Below are 16965 nucleotides of genomic sequence, written 5' to 3'. Positions count from 1 at the left end.
ATTTATGAACCCACTTAGAAGTTAAATGAGACAAAACAAAGTCCAATAATGATAATTTTGGAATAAAAAAAAGGATAATTTTGGAATAAAAAAAGGTATCTGAACAAATTTCCGGATTAAAATCAAAATTTGCAAAATGTTTTCGAAAAAAATAAAATAGATTTGGTATACAAACTATGATCTTCCACTAGTTAATTTTATTGAAATGTACCATCGTGATGGTACAACAATACTCGATTCATTTTCCGTGAGGTTTTATGTGAGTGAATATTTTTTTGTGTTTGTTTGGTAATACAATTCAATTTATTTTTTAAAATGTTTTTAAATGATTTTTTATTTAAACAAATATTAAATAGATGTTTCTTAAAATTTTTTGTGATCTTGATATGTTAATATCAAAAATAAAAAATAAAATCTAAAAAAAATTATCTTCATGTATTTTTTTATTAAAAATTATTTTAAAAAAACATATTTCACCGCATTACCAGTAACACATTCTAGTTTGTATCGTGATGGCGATACAAAAATCACAGGGAATATTCTGGGATGAATTATTTCTAGAAATTCTTGTACGTCATTCACAGTATGTTCTACGAGCTTCACTTCAAGACTGCAATGACTTCTTCTTCAATGGATTTTCTCAGGGGGTGTACATTTTTTCCTAAATAAATACCTGCACAAAGTCCTCTAGGGGTGTTGATGGGGGACCTTTCGAAGATCAAGTTAGTACTAGGTATATTTGTATAGCAAATGATATTAATGAAGGTATTAATGAGTTTTTATGAAAATAGAGAAGAGGCAAGGGAAGAAGATGTAGAATTAAGGAAGAAGCAAAGAACATGTTTATATCTTAGAGTATAAAGTTTCGAACCCCTTTCTGTATATTTCTGTCCTCTTTTATATTACATGATTTGACATGTTTCATGCAACGTAGGAGGGGTAGAAATATAATCTTGTATGAGTAAGACAATATTATCTTATTGCTTGTACCATCACATCTAATTAATGTAAACATGGACTGCTTGTTCGTATTTAACAAGATTATGATGGGTATTATAATTATTAACCCAGACTCAGGGTATGAGAGGTTCAGTGTGAAGTGACCTTTCAATTGCGCACTTAACCTGAGAGACGTTGGGTTCAACTCACACACTGAGCCTAGAAGGTGTTTGGTTCAATTTGTGACTATACCTAGAAATGGTCAAGGACGGACACACCACAACCCAATGTGGAGTTGGGTGCGTTCATGTTCCTGACCCAACAGGGGATTGGGCGCGGACGCCCCATAGCCCAAGATGGAGTTGGGCGGGATGCGTCCTGGCCCAACATGGTGTTGGGCGCGGGCACGTCCTGGCCTAACATGGGGTTGGGTGCGGGCGTGTCTTGGCCTAACGTTGAGTTAGACGCGGATGCCTCCCTGACCCAACATAAGTTTGGGCGCGGACCCGCCTTGGCCCAACTTGGAGTTGGGCGGGGATGCGTCACGGTCCAACCTAGAGCTGGGTGCAGACATGCACCTACCCAACTTAGAGTTGGGCGTGGTCATGTCATAGCCCAACATGAAATTAGACGCCAAGAAAAACATAATCCCATCTTGGGTTGTGACTTCATGTGTTGGCTTTTAAATGGTTTTGGTGTACAGAAATCATGACCCATCATATGGTAATTACTATTCATACGTTTTCATATTTAGCAAGCTTAATTAGCTGGAGAAAGGAAGGTCATGGAACAAATTAAATGATGAATAATTGCTAATTAATGGTAAATTAATATATCAATATCATGGTGTAACACACACACACACACACACCTACATACAATTAATATATCAATATTTCTCAACCAAAACGGGTGTATCTGTGCCATCATCCGTGTCTTCGTTTTCTTTTTCCTCCACGAGCGGATGAAGATTTACATTTGGATTATAGTGTTGAATCACCAAAACTGATGCTGTATTGGAGAAGTTGGAGGATGCCAAAAAGCTTCCAACAGGACCCAGTTCTGGAGTGTCGGTTGAGATCAACAGAGGAGCTATGGGTGGCATTCTTCCTACCAAGAAGAGATTGCTCTTGCTCATTGATTTCAATGCTGCAACAACGTCTGCCTTACTCTCTACCACTCTTTCCTCATGTGTCACTGAATCTTGCAGCTTTTTGGCAGCAAGCTGGACGAATTCAGAGAAGAAGATCTCGCTATCAGCCTCGCTGTTAGAATTTTTATCATTCTCAACCCTGATCACATTGGTATCGTGGCCTTCTAATGTCAATAGCGTCTTCCCTGATGCGGGCACGAACTTAAGGACAGTAAGCATGATTCCAGGGTGCTCCGCCATTCTTATCCCGTAGGCTAGAGCTTCCATGTCGTCACTACCTCCAAAGAAAGGGACTGCAATCTTGTAGGACACATCACTGGCCGAGACTTGGGTGGTGCCTCCGAATCCACGGTCAATGAGAATACCAGCAGAACATGGAGAATGACGGAGGACGCGCTGGTTTACCTCCTGCAGCGAGTGCCCCAAAGACTCCAAGCTTCCGTCCACTCTCTGGTGCTTGTGGAATGGGAGGAGAATCATGGCAGCACGCTTTTGGTGTGCGCTGGTGCAGATGTCCTCATAGATAGTGTTGAGAGCAGAGATGGCAGTCATGGGACGGATGGTGACACTGCTGAGTTGCTGATAAGCTTCAAAAGCAATCACCATTTGATCTCTATCATCACGTTTCTTGTTCCAAAAAGGGAGTCCATTTTTTCGGGCTTTATGAACCATTGAGATTGCAGATGATCGCTCTGAAAGTTCCATGAGATGCATGGCATACACGCAGAGGCGTCCTCGCTTCCGTGTTCCTCGGGAACACTCCACAAGGTTGATCATAGTAGGAATATTGCGGCTGCTATGGAAGCAGGCCAGTAGTCGAAGCTCTGTGTCAAGATCCTTGCGTTTGACAGTACGGTTCTTGTAAGGCGCTACCCTTCTAGCAGGCTTATACACGGCCATCACGATTGGCGTAGTGATGAAGGTGGTGAACAGCGCCATTAAAACTAAAACGGCAAAAGTCTGATCATTGAGCACCTGCATAAGATAGAAGCGCTACGAATTGAGTGATGCTGCCTAGAGCTAGCTAGCTAAGCAATGAACATGAGTACTTGCCTTGCGATCCTTTCCAATATTGAGGACAATGAGCTCCACCAGGCCTTTGGTGTTCATTAGGAATCCAAGAGCCGCAGCTTCTCTAAAGGGCACCTTAAAAAACATCCTTGACACAAACATTGTCCCAATTATCTTACCGAAACAAGCCGTGGCTATTACGAGCACAAGCAAGCCCCAAGATTGTGCTCCACTTATGGTTGCAACGTTGGTCTTGAGCCCGCTGGATGCGAAATAGAGTGGCAGAAAGAGCCCCGCCACAAGATCCTCTATCTTCTCTATAAGAACCCCGGGAAAAGGACTGTCCTTGGGTACTAAAATTCCGACCACAAAAGCTCCAAAAAGTGCATGTATGCCGATGGAGTCGGTGACGAAAGAGGAAGCCAACACAAGTGACAACGTGATGCAAATGTAGATCTCTTTCACCGGCTCGCCATCAGGGCTGCGCCGGGCCATAAGCTCCAGTAATGGTCTTATGACATAAACGGAAAACACAACAAACCCCACGCCACAAAGGAGGACCCATAAGGAGATAAGCGGAGAAGTGTTGCTGCCTGAGAGAGCTATAGCAAGTGCAAGGAGAATCCAGGCAACAACATCATTGACTGCAGCTGCAGACATTGCTATGCGGCCTACATCGGTGGTTAGAAGCTTGAGTTCCGCCAAGATACGGGCCAGGACTGGGAAAGCGGTGATGGAGAGAGAGACGCCCATGAAGACAAGGAAAGGGGCGTGAGCGCTTCCTTTGGATATGGTGGAACGAAGAACAAATGAGGTGCCGATTCCTAAAAGGAAAGGAAGGGTGATGCCAGCGCCGGCTATTGCCAAGGACTTCTTTCCAGTGCGACGAATGGATCGAATGTCAAGCTCTAAACCCACCAAAAACAAGAAGAAAAGGAGACCGATGTTGGCGACCGTGTCCAGGACAGTCATGCTCTTTGGTGGGAACACCGTGTGAAGAAATCTCTCGCTTCTTCCCAACGCAGATGGTCCAAGCAGTATTCCTCCCTGCAGAAATTTCTCAACTCCTTTTATCGAAGAACAAAGTCGTTGATATATAAAAGACAAGATCACATCACATGCACGATGATGATGGTATTCAAGAGCAGAAACTTACAATGATCTCAGCAATGACTCTGGGTTGCCTGAGGGGCTTGAGAAGGAATGCAAGGGTCCTTGTAAAAGCGACGACCAAACATATCTGAAGGATCAACAAAGGAAGCGCATAATCTAATGGATTCTCATGCTGAAACGCTCCATTTGACGTTGCCTTCATAGGCTTTGGCAATGCAGCTGTTACATTACTTGTGTTGGCGGCCATATTCTCGCACGAACCCTAGATAAACACTATTTTTTACATATATATAACATGAGCAACAGAACCCCACAGGTTAATTACCAGAGAGGAGGAAAAACTGGGGTTCTCAACAAGCTTGGAATCTCTTCAGAAAAAATAATAATTTATCCAACGTAAAACTATTTATAGAGCACGCATATTATTGCTAATACATTTAAATTGAGGGCTAGCTAGCTGTGGGGAAGAATGCATGAGCTGTGTGCGCATTTTCTGCCAGAAAAGGCAACCTTCTCCTCGTCGATCCTTAGTCATAGCAATTAAATTAGGCAAGCTATTTATGAAATATTCCTCAAGGGGGACAGCCCAAGGCAGTTAAAATTTGGAATGTCTACTTGGGTATATCGAGTTAAGACCCTGGAGAATATATAGGATGGCTATGAAAGGGGGAGGAGGGCTTCTTCTTGTTAAATGCTCAATGATAGCTACGTTAGGGTATGCAATCACTAAATCGTTCTAATCATGAAATCATTTGTATTAGTGTTTTAAAAGTATTTTTTAAAAAAATAAATTTTTTTTATTTTAAATAAATTTTTTTAGTGTTTCTGAATCATTCTAATATACTGAAGTTAAAAATAATTTTTTTAAAAATAAAATAAAAATTATTTCAATGTATTTCTGAGCGAAAAACACTTTGAAAAACAACTACTACCACACTCTCAAACACCTCCCACCTTGTAAAGATAGTTCTCAATGGGCTGAAATATTTGGTAAATCAACATATATTATAGTTTTTATAATTTTGTATGTATTTCACTTAAAACTCTCTTAAAACTTTGGTTATAAATTTCAATTTATTTTAAATCTATTTATTTAAGCCATAATCGCAAAAATCTATCACAGTACCAAAAACACACTAACCCAATCTTTGTATCTATATGTATACATGTAAGCTTGATCTGCTGGCTTTGTTACCCATATAACTTCATTTAAGGAAGCAGGTTTCAGTTCTTGTGAATCTTTTGTGCTCTTGGTTTAAAAATTAAGCACAAACTTCTCAATTTCTAGCAAATAAATGTCTAATGAGCTGCAATAGAAATAATGAATTAATTGATAATAAATTCTAAAATAATTGGAGAAAAATAACTAAAGAATCATCATACAAATGATAGTAATTGGATTGAAGTGGACTGAAAAAGAAAGCATGATCTTTTGTGCTTGTAAATCATCTTTTGTAAATCAGAGCTTTCTTTCAATGAAAATAGATGTGTGGTGTGTTCGTTTAGAAATATCAAACCTCCTCTGCAAGATCCAAATCAGCAACGACTTGATTAGTACAACAATGGTTGGATATGATGGTGATCGTGATTAGGAACAAAAGTCATTGATTAGAAGAATTGTGAGTAAAATTGTTCAGTGTAGCAAGATCAGATCAGTACGTGGGTCATGAGTCCAGCAATCCCAATGCCAGAACCTTGTCGCTCGGCAGTTAAAACAAATATGACGTTACTTCCTGTAACAAAACAAGGAACCGTACTAGAAAGCATCGCCAATCCTTAATTTTGTAGACAGGATCGGATCTCATTTTGTTGTGGCTGACACTATTATTAACTAAAATTATCGCATGATGCTGAACAAGCTCACATAAATAAAGCTATCATTGTAGCTTTTATTCGTCAAAAAAAACCTGCACCAGATCAGAATTGTTCAAATCAACTACAACAACATGCCAGCCCCATATCAGGTGGGTTATCATGTGGTGTTTCTCCTGGTATTCAGCTTCTCCAGGATGGTTCTTTCAGATGACGTGCATGCAAGCATCAAGAACAGATTAGGCAATGGGGAAAACTTGAGCATACATTGTCAGTCGAAAGATGATGATCTTGGCCAGCAGGACATAGCCGATGGAAGTGAATTTGGTTGGGACTTCTCAGTCAATGCATGGGGAACTACTCTATTTTATTGTGATATGGAATGGGAAAATGCTAGGAGATCCCATTTTGATGCATACTCGTTTTCAAGGGATCACACAAGATGCGAGACTCAATGCTCGTGGCTAATATCAAAAGAAGGTATGTATGGGATGAATGGACAGACTGGATTTTGGGAATTCATGTATGATTGGCCAAACTGAGATGTGCAATATTTAACCATGTAGGCAGATATAATACCTACCAATTATGTTGAAATTAATTTGCAAATAAATGAGAGTATTAGTCCCAATACTTGGACCTCTCAGATGCTAGATCAAACAGAGCTTCGGTACCATTGAAATAATCACTTAACTCAAAGGCCTTCACTGCTATGTAAATATGCTAAAGATAGGCTTCTTGCCTCTATATGCATGCTCAACATGAAGCCTTCTATCTACATTTGAATCTAGGGATGTGATATATCTAAATACTTGGCATGAGAAAGGTTGTTCCAAGAAAAAAAACAACTTGCTTATAGCCTCTTCCTATCAAGTATTCAAAGACAACAACAGTCGTCATAATCAAAGACACGATTTCAAGTGACATTGTTTTTCCCTTATTTAATACCGTATAGCTAATGAGTGACTGGGATATTGGATTTCTTCACAGAGCTTCCATAGAATCGTTTGCTCCTACTTTTCTTTTCCAGCATAAATGCTCCTATCACACTCCTAGCAATCAACTTTATGTTGTACTAAGCTGCCACTCCAAGCGATTATGGGCTTATGCATTTCAGCTCCCAACCCACTGGTGGGAGAGGAAAGAATAGTTGTCAAGTTCAATGTGAATTCCATCCATCAAAATAAGAGGACACATTTGAATTTGATTTCCTTTTTTCAAATATAAATGATATGAATTGACCAAGAGAACTAAAGAACTTTTCCACTCTCAGTAATTAACAAAATTACAGAGTTTCACCAACAAATTCATCCATGATTCCATCACAAAGTTCAAAAAGAAAAGGAAAAAAGAATGCTCAAAAGTGACTGACCAATCACATTTCTAGAATTGAAGGCCATTTTCCCGAGCTGCATCTGCAAGGGCTGCTACACGCCCATGATAAGGGTACCCACCTCTGTCAAAAGCCACCTTAGTTATCCCCTTCTCTAAACAAGATTTTGCAATGACTTCACCTACCTTCTTAGCTACATCCTGGTGAGAAAGGAAAAGGTAGTAGAAACAAAAGCTTAGCTTGCAATCAATGAGAAAAGGTTTGGCAAAACGGCTGCAGCACAGAAATGAAGTGATTCAGGGAGGGTTGTAGGTAGGGGGATCATAATTCAGTCAGCAATGCATCAAAAAGCACAAGTATTAAGGCTCCGTTGGTTTCCGTCGTTTTGCCCCAACCACAAATTTGAAAGTGTTTGATTTACATCACAGTTTTGCTCCAAACTCTCTTTAAATCTTGGTTAAGAAGAAGCTACAATTTGCAGATTTTCAAAAAGACTATCACAGAATAAGAATGAAGAAGCTGGCATGGCTAAAACTATGTAGCTGTAATAGACATTGGAAAGGAAAAGAAAACATCAAAGAAAGACTGTAGCGTTGGTAAGCTTACAATGGTTGGACCAGAAGAGTAATCAAAGTCCTGAGCGAAGGGCTTCTGCATGGTTGAAGCGGAAGCGAGCGTGTGCATCTTTGTATCATCAATCACTTGGACGTAGAGATGCTTGTTGGAACGGAAGACACACAATCTAGGCCTATCTGGAGTCCCTTCCACCTGAGACCAAGATTCCACAGCCAACTCAAGACCAGCCGAGACAACAATCCAAAGCATTAATTAATTATGAAAAAATGCGGGAAAAAAAAAGGATTTAGCTTTTTATATACAAGTTAAGGGAATTTTAAGACCCCATCTGAGGTGGGATTATCTAAAAGTCATCACATCACATAAAGAAGTGCAAAGAGAGAGAGACCTTCTTTCTGATACGAATATGGCGAGCAGTCCTGTCTTCGCGTCTAGTTTTGGCTTTGGCTTCAACTGTTACAAAGCTTAGACTTGGGCTTGTCCTCTGCTTGGCTGCTGCCACCGATGCCCGGAGCTGCTGCCCCCCACTGCCTAAGAACCCACTCCAAAGAGAACAAGTACCGCTGCTCCCCATTCTTCTCCTTTCTATCTTCTCAGAATCTCTCTCTGTCTCACCCTTAAAACAATAACACGCCTCACCTTATCCTTCCTCCTCACAAAAAAAAGAATTCTTTCAAAGGAAGACTTTTGGGCCTTCTTTGGCCCATCTCTCCTTAGATGTTCATATTATTGGTTTATTAGGAAAAATTAAATTAAGAATTGAAAAGTTACCAGTATTTAGTGTAAATACAGAGAAAATTAAATCAGCTAATAAAATATAAAAAAATTATTAATATTAATTGAGTATTAAAATAAAAATTTGAAAGATATATATATATATATATATATATATATATATATATATATATATATAAAATTTTTATGCGGGGTATTCTTTGGAATTTTTTTATTTGATTATATAATAATAATTATAATAATAATTAAATCTTTTTTAACTAATTTATTTTTTTTAAAAAAATCATATATCTTTCTTTAGCTTTTTTTTATTGCTTAGAAATTGTAAGCAATTAAAATCAATATCAATTCTAACAATTTGAAATAAATATAAGAAATTAACTTAATCAAAAAATGTTCCCTTACTGGTGCCTTTTATTTCCTTACCAAGATATCTTTTATCAAAAGTCTTTTTTCTAGACAAAAATTTATTATAGTCTTAAAAGCAAGTTTTAATTAAAACAAACAATGAATTATTATTTTTGATGGAGATGTATTAGAAAAAATATTTAATAAAATTAATATTTAAAAATTATATAACAAAATTAAATAAAATATTTAAAATAAATATTTCATACACATTTAGAAAATCATTTATATTCTGAAACTAGAAGATACTAATATTATTTAAAATAAACTTTCTCCATGTTCTTTTAAATTTTAGGGATTGAAATGCAAATCAAATAAACTTTATGATATAAATGAATATTCTGAAACTAGAAGATACTAAACTTTAAGAAAATTAAAATGGAGGGATTAAACTATATTTTGACGCGCCTCATTAACAAAAAGTCTACATTTATTTTTTACAAATATCAATTTTGATGGTTGTTATTTAATTTTAATTTTTTACAATAATTAAATATTTTCCTATGTAAATTTGACATGTTATTAAACACCAAAACTAACTGACATAAAAAATAAATCTTGATGACTAAATTGAAAGAAATTGAATTTGGATAACCAAAATAAAAAAGAATAGTTTTTGAATAGTGATTTCACTATCGTGATGAACAAGAGAGGGCGTCATGGTGTTCTACTATTGCATTGTGGTTTTTTTTATTAAAATAATGTTTATGAATTAGTGTTTTTAAACCCGGCCCGGTAGTCGACCCGACCCAAGGCTCGGGTCCACCCCGATTTTTTTTATAAATCGAAACGACGTTGTTTTGGTAAAAAATAGTCAATGGATTGCAACCGAGTTTTTGACAGGGTCTTGTCGGGTCACTGGGTCAACCCGTCGGGTCGACCGGGCCAACCGAGTTTTTAACCACCCTTATTTTTTCATAAATCCGGCCCGGTTCCAGCCATGGGTCAGTCGGGTCTAGGGTCGACTCGCCGAGTCGAGCCAGGTTGTAAAACTATGTTATGAATACTAAATTTTGAAGAGATGGTCAAAAAAGGTACGCCAACATGTTTTACCATTCTATTTTAGTTTTTGTTTTTGTTAATCAAGTGTGTGCTTAGATTGATAAATGTGGAGTATTTTATATATAATGTTAGAGATTTGGATTTTTTTTTAATTATTTTCACATGGGCCAAAAGCCTATCATCGATCAATTTAGCAAAAGTGTAAGCCCAACTAATAGGCCCAGGCCTAGGCTCATGATAAGAAAAAAAAAATCCAAACCTAACCTAAGCCCATACCATAAATAGGTCTACTAGACCCTAATAGTCTATTTTTGTCACAGTACCATGTCATTAGAAATTAGTTAATCCAGCTAATAAGTTCCTTGTCTTTTGTCTTCTGTTTTTTTTAATATTATTTTATAAAGTATTTTTTACTTGAAAATATATTAAAATAATATTTTTTTATTTTTAAAAAATTATTTTTAATATTACCACATTAAAACAATATAAAAATACAAAATAATAATAATAATGATTTGAAGCTAAAAAAATTCAAAGTTTTTCAAAAACGTAGTTGACCGTAGTGCTAAACACCACCTAAAATATATAATTTCTCTGATAAAAGAACATGAAAAAAACAAGAGAAAAGGAAAATTGAGTAGCATTCAATATGTAGGTGAAGCATATCATCAAAAATCTTCTACATCACCCTTTGATAAGTGACACCTGCATTCTTTAAGCTGAAAAACATGACTTTATAACAATATATCTCTTTCGAAGTCTGGGAGGCCTTCTTCTCCTTATCTATGAGTGTCATTCGAATTTAATTGTAGCCATATAAACCTTCTATAAAGGTTAATCTCTCATGGTTTGTGGTAGCTTCGACCATGATCTCGGTGATTGGAAGTGGAAAGTTATCTTTGGGACAAGCATTGTTAAAGTCTCGAAAATCCACGCAAACATGAATTTGGCCATTCTTTTTTTTTTTTACCAGAATGATATTTGAAATCCATGTAGGATATTTGACATCATGAATGAAACTTATTTGGATAAGTTTGTTGACTTCAGCCTCAATCTGTGAGATGAGTTTAGGATGAAAGTGACACTGGGTTTGTTTTATAGCTCTAGCCCTATTTTTTACTATTAATTAATAGACAATAACCTTTGGGTCTAAACCTAACATTTCATTATAGGACCAAGCGAAGATATCTCGATACTCCATTAAAAGTTCCATGTAATTCATTTCCTTTTCAGGTGATAAGTTTGTATTGATGAAGGTTAGGCGTGGGTTTTTAACAGTTCTTAAGGTAATCTCTTTAAGCTCATCCGTTATAGGCTTATTTTCTAATTCAAGGAAGGGTGGAGCTTCCTCAACATCTTCTCTAATGATAAGCTCATCGTTATCATCTTCTTCAATAGTGATGTGATTTGAAGTGAGATACATTATTTCATCTGCTTTTTCTTTTTTAGAGGGGTTTGTGATCACTATCGTACGCATTTTCCCTTTCAATATTGCCTAAACATTCCCCACCCATTCGCATTATCTCTTCATACATGAAGGTATTTTGCTATAAGGATCGTTTGAATTTTCCATCAAATTTGGTTAATGATCAAGTACATGCTTGCCATTTTTTGACTTGGATTTTTCAAGTCTTGCAAAGACTTGTGTGCATTTTAGTGCCCTTCTATTCTTTTGGGTTCCAATCCTGATAAAAGTGGAAGCTCGAGTTATAGTCACACCAAAACGATCTGTAACTAAAGCTCTAAGAGGTGTAAGTTAACTTTGTTGTCTGTCCTTTACTTCTTCCACAATTATATATCATGAGGCCTCTTGACTAATCTGAAAATGCAGTGGTGTGGAAGACTCGTATTCAAGACCAGCCCTTAAAGGTTTGCCATAAGTTTTCTTCTCTCTTTAAGCCTTCCTAGTCTTTATAGAAACTTTTTTACCTTCAAATTGAGTCGTATCGTCATCCTTTGCCAACTTATTAATGTCCTTACGACTATAACCAACCCTAGCTAAAAGCTTATAAGCATTGGGATCAAAGCCATTCGTCTGTTTATTAAAGAGTCCTTCAAGATTTGTAACTACCAACTCAATCTGATGAACAAACCCTTTTAATAAAGGTTTTGAGACCTTGTTTGATACGAGGTTAGTAGCTGATAAGGTCAAGTTTATGAGCCCTTTATTGATCTTTTTTTCATCCTTAGTAAAAGAAGATTGACCCTCTTTTCTTGCTGATGCTAGAATATAACATAGTATCATGGCTTGACATGATATCTTATCATCAACAAAGTTTTCCTCTACCTTTTATTTTCCTTTATTCTTTGTTAGACAAGTCACTCCTTCATTTGCAGATGACTTGTGCCCTTTTAAGCTTTTAGAGTCAACTTTTCCCTTTCTTGGATGGTCAGATGGGGATCGTAGTTATTTCATCACAGTTGACTTAAAATAGAACTTTGCGTCGGCAAAGTAGGCTTCAGTTATGGTAAATAGGTTGGTGTCTGCACTATCTTTCTCACTTGTCCATCTTGACAATACTTAAAACATTGGTGGAGTGTTGAGAAGACGATACCATTTTCATGTATCCATGGTCATCCAAGTAGCATGTTGTAAGTAGTTTTGACATCTATGACATGGAAAAGTGCATTAGATACCATATCTTCCATGTGTATCGCAAGTCTTATCTTTCCTATGGCGTTTTGCCCTCTTTGGTTAAAACCTTGAATCATTATATGACGTAGGAAGAGTTCATCCATAGGAATCCCAAGCTTTTTCATGGTATTAAGAGGTAGTATATTAATAGTTGAACCATCATCCACTAAGATATGATTCACCATCTTTTCATCAACTTATCCTTTAATAAAAAAAATGTTGGTTATGGAGTTTTGATCCAAACAACAAGTCTTCATCGTTAAAGGATATCTCTGTGGTGCATACATCATGAGACAAGTTTGAAGAGTCATCATGACTTTCCTTCATAACGAGTTCAGTAGGAGTTTTCTCTTCATCAATATAATAGCAAACAACAAATACATTTTTCATCCTTCTCATCCCCATTGGCATGTACTCCTTTAGTATAACAGGTTTTCTTAAGCTTTGAGCTGGAAAAACCTCATTTCTAACTCGTATGGATTTTCATCGAATCTTTCAGCATATCGGTTCATCAATTGGCTTCCTCACCATCGAGATTATCATTATAGTTGGCTTTGTCATCTGCATACGTTTCTTTTATCTTTTTCTATGCGTGACTAAAATCCATCCTTCATCGTCATAATTTTCAAATGAATTAGGCTTCAAGTTGCCAGCTTGAGGTGCGAGGGTTATACATGGAGTTTGACTTGAGGATACCTTGAGGATACAGTAAAGCTCGTAGGTAAAATGATGCCAAGTTCTGTAGGTTCAAAGGAGTTAAAACTTATTATAGGGAGCGACTGATGTGGGCCTAAATTGACCATAGTTGTGATATTAGAGGTTGCTATTTAATCATTGAAAATGATATCCTTATTCTTATGTAGCCTCATGATTTTGTCTTTCAATATAAAACACTTCTCTACAGGATGATTGATCAAGCAATGATATTTATAATAGTTTGGATTGTCCACTTGGTTTACTTCTTCGGGACGCTTCACCTCTAGCAACTCAATAATATTTGCCTCAAACAGATCATCCAACATCCTAGATATGTCTGAGTCAGGGAATGGATACAGTTTTTCTTGTCACTCTTTCAAGGATGGATTCTTTCTTTTAACCTTTTAAAAAGTAGCCGATGTTGCATGATAATTCCTCTTAACTCCAGTTGGTACCTTTACAGTAGCTGAGTTAAATACTAAAGACTGTTTTCCCTCGATCTTTAGAGTGCTCTTTCCAATTACTCCCAACTATCGATCAAGCTAGACTCCAAGTCAGTGTACCAGTCGAAGGCATTACCTTTCAATGAATGAATGAATTGTTTTACCATGAGATCACTATCAGTTCTGGCATTGTTGCAAGTCTCCACATATTGAGCTATATGTTGCCTAAGATTCCCTTTGCCATCGAATTGTTAAAACTTTGGTGGTTGATAGTTTAGAGGCACCTTAACAATCAATTTTTTTTGTGTATGGCTTTGCATAAGAATACGAGGGTTGAACTGAGATTTCTACTTGGTTCGTGATGGCTTCCTTGATAAGTTCTTTTAGTTAATTCATGGTGAAGATGTCATTAGTAATATCGTGTATATTCATTGCAGCTCCAATTATAGAATCCTAAATGAAATCTAATTGATCAACTTGAAAAGCCTTAGTAACCGAGGTTTGGCCTCCTTCGTTCATGCTCTTGAATTTGTTCATCAATTTTGCTATCTCGTGGTTTTTTTCCTTGAGTGAAGTTGAAAGCCCCTCGATGAGTTTTGTCAAACTTGCCACTTAATCCTCTAAAGATGTAGTCCCGGTCATCATCACTGACAGGATGCCAAAACCCAAAGCCTTACTTGGTGATTGACATGGAAAAGTTTTCATGGGTGAGTTGTCGAAGTCGTCTTGAGAGTCGAAGAAAATTCCACATGGCCCCCTTGACTTTTGTAGTTAAGTTACTTGTGGTTTCAACTTTAGAGTGAGCTCTTGTGCCCCTTTTGCATCCGAAGTTGATGTTAGCTTGAGAACCAACTTAGTTTGTGCATACAACTTGGTGATGGATTTTATTTTCAATTGCGGGGTTGAAGAATCTTCAATGGTATGCCGGCGACTTGAATCAATAGCCTTGTTGCTTTTAGAAACAACAATGGTGATCATGTTCCTCCTGGTTGCCATTGAAAGTTTGTTGAAAATTATTTCTTGATAGGATGGGATGAGTGGTAAAGATTTCTCCAATGGAGTCGCCAGAAATTTATAGACACAATTTTGAGCACCTAAAATTAAACAAGCACACATGGACAAATATATGATTTTATTAAATATATGACCAATATCTCTATCTAAAGTATTCTTTCAAAAGAATAAGAAAATCCTTTGATTCTTTCCTTGGATTTGATATATGGTGACTTGATTTATTTGTGAAATAAAGTCAAGATTTGTGCTTTGCAAGAACTTGAATTTAGGCGTGTATTACGTAACAAGATTTGATGCTTTGAAGAGTATCATTGATTTATCTTCAAAGTGTTGTTGAAGAACTCTTATGCGGTGTTTAAGCTTAATCCAACAGAGCTTCGTTCTTTGTAGACTTCAAGTGTAAATAAAAGAGGTTTAAGAACTTTTGAGAGAGTTTCCTTACTTGAAGAGAGAGCTTCGTTGCTTAAAGAAAATTTGTTTTTCAATGCCACATGACATGATTTTATTAGTTGATCTTTATTAATGAGATCTTGCATTTATGACAAAAATTTTTGAATATCTCATCCCAATTGTCAACTTTTCATTGACAAAAACATATATGAAGACTCATTTATTTTCCATGTCATTTTTTTCAATTCTATTTTATCCTTTCATGTAAAAATAAATTAAAAATAACATATAGTGAAATTTGATTAGTAGAAAATTTTGGTTTCTACAATGTCATTTTAACCTTTTTTTTTTTTTTTGTAACAATGCCATTTTGAAATGACTGGGTCGATCTAGATTGATCCACTCAATCCATAACTCGAGTCTTGAGTTAAGTTTTATAATTATGATAAAAAAAAATAAAACTTTTCACTTGGAAAACATAAAAATAATAAATTATTCCCCCCTTTCTCCTACACTTTTGTATGGAGACTAGATTTATGGGTCTGTGCTATGCCGCAAACCTTAATATTTTTTTATCCGTATAAAAAAATGCTCGAGCAATGCAATCGTGTTTTAACTTTTTTATTTTAGAAAAATAAAACTTAGGTCATAGACCTGACTGGAAACAAAGAGGGGGGGAACTTGTAAAAAACAATAAATGAAAAGACTTAAGATAACCCAATTAGTTTTGAAAAATAATAGAAAATCATATAAAAAATAGAGATTGATCACTAATAATATAATATTGAATGATAAAATTAAAAATATATATATATATATAAGATAAAAAAGAAATAAATAAATAAACCAAGCAAACACAAGCGAACCTTATAAATTTGGCCTAAGATCTCAAACTCGCAACCCATTAAATCCGAGACTCAGGCTGAATAATGAAGCTCAATTCTCAATCAATTTAAGTATATCCAAAGAAGAACAACAAATAAAAAAACCCGAAAAAACCAAGTTTTTTCACTTTTTTTCAAAATCAGTGAAAATCATACAGAAAGTAGATAAATAAAAACAATTGACCTCGATTTCTAATTGAATAAATGCTAAAGGATGAAACTTAAAAAACATAGTTTAAAGAAAGGGAAAAAAAATCTGAGTGAACTTCTTAAATACGAGTTAATTTCTTAAACCTAAAGCCCATGTAATTGTAGACTCAAACTCCATCAAAAAGCTCAATTCATAACCAATTTATGTGTAATGATGAAATAAAAAAAAATATAAATTTAAAAAATTTATGAAAGCAACAAAAATTGTAGTAAATCTAATAGGAATCAATTTTGATAAGAAAAAAACTTAAGGATGATGAAATAAAAAAAAATAAAAAAAAATTTCTCAAATAAAAAAATAGCAATAAAAGAATGGGGAAGATTAAAAAATTAAAAGGGGATGACATTGTAAATAAATTTTAATTTTATAAATTGTTTAAAAAATTTATTCCAAATTAATATTGAAAAATAGAATTGAAAAAAATATCAATTTAAACAATTAGCCAGAAAAACCCAACAAAGAATGACAAATAAAAAGACTTGAGATTACCAAGGTCATTTTCAAAACCAGCAAAAACTTCTACAGAAAAAAATAAGTAAAAAAAATAGAATCCAGTTTCCAATTGAATAAATGCTAAAGGATGAAAACAGGAAAAAAAAAACTTAAACAA

At 35.8% G+C, this 16965-nt stretch overlaps 2 protein-coding genes across 2 annotated transcripts; both read right to left on the bottom strand.

The window, feature by feature from the left end:
- Window positions 1-1733: 1733 nt before the first annotated feature.
- LOC112328812 (cation/H(+) antiporter 19) lies at window positions 1734-5061 on the bottom strand. Its single transcript, XM_024609686.2, has 3 exons — window positions 4260-5061; window positions 3146-4150; window positions 1734-3067 (listed from the first exon to the last, which is right to left on the bottom strand). Exons 1-3 carry the CDS (start codon window positions 4461-4463, stop codon window positions 1829-1831), a joined length of 2448 nt encoding a protein of 815 aa, XP_024465454.2. The 5' UTR covers window positions 4464-5061; the 3' UTR covers window positions 1734-1828.
- Window positions 5062-7279: 2218 nt separating this feature from the next.
- LOC18110256 (50S ribosomal protein L18, chloroplastic) lies at window positions 7280-8580 on the bottom strand. The gene is made up of 3 exons (XM_006388499.3): window positions 8326-8580; window positions 7968-8129; window positions 7280-7561 (listed from the first exon to the last, which is right to left on the bottom strand). Exons 1-3 carry the CDS (start codon window positions 8509-8511, stop codon window positions 7412-7414), a joined length of 498 nt encoding a protein of 165 aa, XP_006388561.2. The 5' UTR covers window positions 8512-8580; the 3' UTR covers window positions 7280-7411.
- Between the last annotated feature and the right edge of the window lie 8385 nt (window positions 8581-16965).

The sequence above is a fragment of the Populus trichocarpa genome, chromosome 10, assembly GCF_000002775.5.
Source record: "Populus trichocarpa isolate Nisqually-1 chromosome 10, P.trichocarpa_v4.1, whole genome shotgun sequence".
NCBI classification, from domain to species: domain Eukaryota; kingdom Viridiplantae; phylum Streptophyta; class Magnoliopsida; order Malpighiales; family Salicaceae; genus Populus; species Populus trichocarpa.
Note: the sequence above shows the minus strand (reverse complement) of the source record. Positions and strands in the feature narration are given on the sequence as shown.

Excerpts from the sequence above, each read along its gene's own strand:
- LOC112328812 (XM_024609686.2), bottom strand. The coding sequence starts at position 4,463 with ATGGCCGCCAACACAAGTAATGTAACAGCTGCATTGCCAAAGCCTATG. Across the intron at positions 4,151-4,259 it reads GAGTCATTGCTGAGATCATT|GGAGGAATACTGCTTGGACC; the intron begins GTAAGTTTCTGC and ends AAATTTCTGCAG. Across the intron at positions 3,068-3,145 it reads ATATTGGAAAGGATCGCAAG|GTGCTCAATGATCAGACTTT; the intron begins GCAAGTACTCAT and ends TATCTTATGCAG.
- LOC18110256 (XM_006388499.3), bottom strand. The coding sequence starts at position 8,511 with ATGGGGAGCAGCGGTACTTGTTCTCTTTGGAGTGGGTTCTTAGGCAGT. Across the intron at positions 8,130-8,325 it reads ATATTCGTATCAGAAAGAAG|GTGGAAGGGACTCCAGATAG; the intron begins GTCTCTCTCTCT and ends TCTTGGTCTCAG. Across the intron at positions 7,562-7,967 it reads ACTCTTCTGGTCCAACCATT|GATGTAGCTAAGAAGGTAGG; the intron begins GTAAGCTTACCA and ends CTTTCTCACCAG.